Below are 3,399 nucleotides of genomic sequence, written 5' to 3'. Positions count from 1 at the left end.
AAAATACAGATTTAAAATACAAATTTGTGCTTATTTCCTGCGATGCTAAAAACAAAACCGCACGGAGAGCCGACAACGCAGCAAGAAACCGAACTCGCTGCCAACATTCTGCTCATTGCCGGGGGATCCTTAGGTGAGGGCAGAGCCCGGCACACAACACCGGGAAGGTGAAGGGCAGAGCCCGGCACACAACACCGGGAAGGTGAAGGGCAGAGCCCGGCACACAACACCGGGAAGGTGAAGGGCAGAGCCAGCCACACAACACCGGGAAGGTGAGGGCGGAGCCAGGCACACAACACCGGGAAGGTGAGGACGGAGCCAGGCACAACACAAGTCTGTCAGGACACTCGGTGGGATCACTCAGCAGTTGGGGCGGCTCCAGCGGAAAGGACAAATCTTTATGGCGACTATCCAAAAATCGGAAGATCAGCAGAAGTCCAAGAGCTCGAAATTGTCTCTCTTCCTGTTACAAACCTCAAAAACATAAAACAGAATTTGATAAAAACAGGATAAAACAAGTTAAAAGTTCGGCAATCACTGCAGCATGAGTTGCTTTAGGTTGTCGTGAAGGATTGTATCTTTGACGTCGCGGAAGACCAGGCGGATGTTCTCGGTGTTTATGGCGGTGGTGAAGTGGTGGTAGAGCGGCTTCTGTTGCTGGTCTCGGCGCTTGTTGCGGAAACAATCCACCAGGAACTTTTGGACGTCGGAAAGGCAGTGGGGGTCCCCCTCGAATTCGGGGAAATAGTCCTTTATGCTCACTATTTTCACCTTCTCTTCCAGCAAGTCCGTCTTGTTGAGGAACAGGATGATGGAGACGTTGCTGAAGACACGATTGTTGACTATCGTTTCAAATATGTTGAGCGACTCGGTCAGGCGGTTGGTCTGCCGGTCTTCCATAAGCACCTGGTCGTACTCGCTGGAAGACACCAAGAATAGGATGGAGGTGACGCTGTCAAAACACTCGAACCAACGCTTCCGCTCCGATCTCTGACCACCAACGTCCACCATTTTGAAAGGCACATTTTTTATTTCGAAGTCATACTCGTGGATTCCTTTGGTGGGACGACGGGCCAGCAATATGTCCTGCTGAGAGGGGAGGTAGTCCTGTGGGGGCAAAGCAGAGAACCTCATTGTCACATCAACATCAGAAGACATTGTTCAATCTGAGCTCCCCCTTCACCAATGTACTACAATCCCCAGCAATCCGAGCTCTCCCCATCACCAATGTACTACAATCCCCAGCAATCGGAGGAGAGGGGTCACCAGGTACATGGTGGAGGAGAGGGGTCACCAGGTACATGGTGGAGGAGAGGGCACCAGGTATATGGTGGAGGAGAGGGCACCAGGTATATGGTGGAGGAGAGGGCACCAGGTATATGGTGGAGGAGAGGGCACCAGGTATATGGTGGAGGAGAGGGCACCAGGTATATGGTGGAGGAGAGGGCACCAGGTATATGGTGGAGGAGAGGGCACCAGGTATATGGTGGAGGAGAGGGCACCAGGTATATGGTGGAGGAGAGGGCACCAGGTATATGGTGGAGGAGAGGGCACCAGGTATATGGTGGAGGAGAGGGCACCAGGTATATGGTGGAGGAGAGGGCACCAGGTATATGGTGGAGGAGAGGGCACCAGGTATATGGTGGAGGAGAGGGCACCAGGTATATGGTGGAGGAGAGGGCACCAGGTATATGGTGGAGGAGAGGGCACCAGGTATATGGTGGAGGAGAGGGCACCAGGTATATGGTGGAGGAGAGGGCACCAGGTATATGGTGGAGGAGAGGGCACCAGGTATATGGTGGAGGAGAGGGCACCAGGTATATGGTGGAGGAGAGGGCACCAGGTATATGGTGGAGGAGAGGGCACCAGGTATATGGTGGAGGAGAGGGCACCAGGTATATGGTGGAGGAGAGGGCACCAGGTATATGGTGGAGGAGAGGGCACCAGGTATATGGTGGAGGAGAGGGCACCAGGTATATGGTGGAGGAGAGGGCACCAGGTATATGGTGGAGGAGAGGGCACCAGGTATATGGTGGAGGAGAGGGCACCAGGTATATGGTGGAGGAGAGGGCACCAGGTATATGGTGGAGGAGAGGGCACCAGGTATATGGTGGAGGAGAGGGCACCAGGTATATGGTGGAGGAGAGGGCACCAGGTATATGGTGGAGGAGAGGGCACCAGGTATATGGTGGAGGAGAGGGCACCAGGTATATGGTGGAGGAGAGGGCACCAGGTATATGGTGGAGGAGAGGGCACCAGGTATATGGTGGAGGAGAGGGCACCAGGTATATGGTGGAGGAGAGGGCACCAGGTATATGGTGGAGGAGAGGGCACCAGGTATATGGTGGAGGAGAGGGCACCAGGTATATGGTGGAGGAGAGGGCACCAGGTATATGGTGGAGGAGAGGGCACCAGGTATATGGTGGAGGAGAGGGCACCAGGTATATGGTGGAGGAGAGGGCACCAGGTATATGGTGGAGGAGAGGGCACCAGGTATATGGTGGAGGAGAGGGCACCAGGTATATGGTGGAGGAGAGGGCACCAGGTATATGGTGGAGGAGAGGTCACCAGGTATATGGTGGAGCTCTCCAGTGTACAAAGGACGGACATAACGCCTTCCCGACCCACCAGAGAACCAGAGCAACGCTCATACAATGTGCACAACGCAGAGTACAACGCAGAGCATTGCATCTCCGTCACCTGGGCAAGGTAGCTCATCTCCGGTACATGTGTGGAGTCTGGTCACATGTTCAGGTCTTCCCTACTCTGGCAGGAAGGGGCCCTGCGAGGCCAGAGACTCCGTACAGAGAGGGAAGAGGGGCCCTGCGAGGACAGAGACTCCGCACAGAGAGTGAAGAGGGGCCCTGCGAGGACAGAGACTCCGTACAGAGAGTGAAGAGGGGCCCTGCGAGGACAGAGACTCCGCACAGAGAGTGAAGAGGGGCCCCGGGAGGACAGAGACTCCGTACAGAGAGTGAAGGGGGGCCCTGCGAGGACAGAGACTCCGTACAGAGAGCGAAGGGGGGCCAGAGTTACTTGGGGTATTTGTGATTACAGGTTCCCTTTGGTCAGAACACAGAGCTTTACATACCATAATACTTCTAATATTGGCAATGGTTACCCCCCTGGCCCTCTGTGGTACCACCTTGTCAGAAGCCCCCCATAATAAACATATCAGACAATTATAATTTGGGAGCTGGCGTTGCTGAATTGGTGACCCCGAGGTTGGCTTCCCTGAGTGCCTGACCTAGGACAAGCATGCAGAGATGGGTAGAACATACTTCACTGGCAGCATGCTTGTTCTACATTAGTTCTTGATAGGAAGGTGACCCAGGATATGGCTGATTTCCCTTTAACACACATTCTAGCTTCTTTAATCAGCAAAAACCCCTCCCCCCC

At 54.4% G+C, this 3,399-nt stretch overlaps 1 protein-coding gene across 2 annotated transcripts in view; it reads right to left on the bottom strand.

The window, feature by feature from the left end:
* Positions 1–397: 397 nt before the first annotated feature.
* GNA13 (G protein subunit alpha 13) overlaps positions 398–3,399 on the bottom strand; it is a 32,019-nt gene continuing 29,017 nt past the window's right edge. For both annotated transcript variants that reach the window (XM_018574843.1, XM_018574842.1), the window contains one exon: positions 398–1,107. In XM_018574843.1, the coding sequence (XP_018430345.1) occupies positions 535–1,107 (573 nt within the window). In that variant the 3' untranslated portion in view covers positions 398–534. The remainder of the gene's footprint in view (positions 1,108–3,399) is intronic.

The sequence above is a fragment of the Nanorana parkeri genome, unplaced genomic scaffold (assembly GCF_000935625.1).
Source record: "Nanorana parkeri isolate BGI_ZX_2015 unplaced genomic scaffold, ASM93562v1 scaffold3274, whole genome shotgun sequence".
In the NCBI taxonomy this organism is placed as follows: domain Eukaryota; kingdom Metazoa; phylum Chordata; class Amphibia; order Anura; family Dicroglossidae; genus Nanorana; species Nanorana parkeri.
This window is presented reverse-complemented; position numbering and strand designations above follow the sequence as displayed.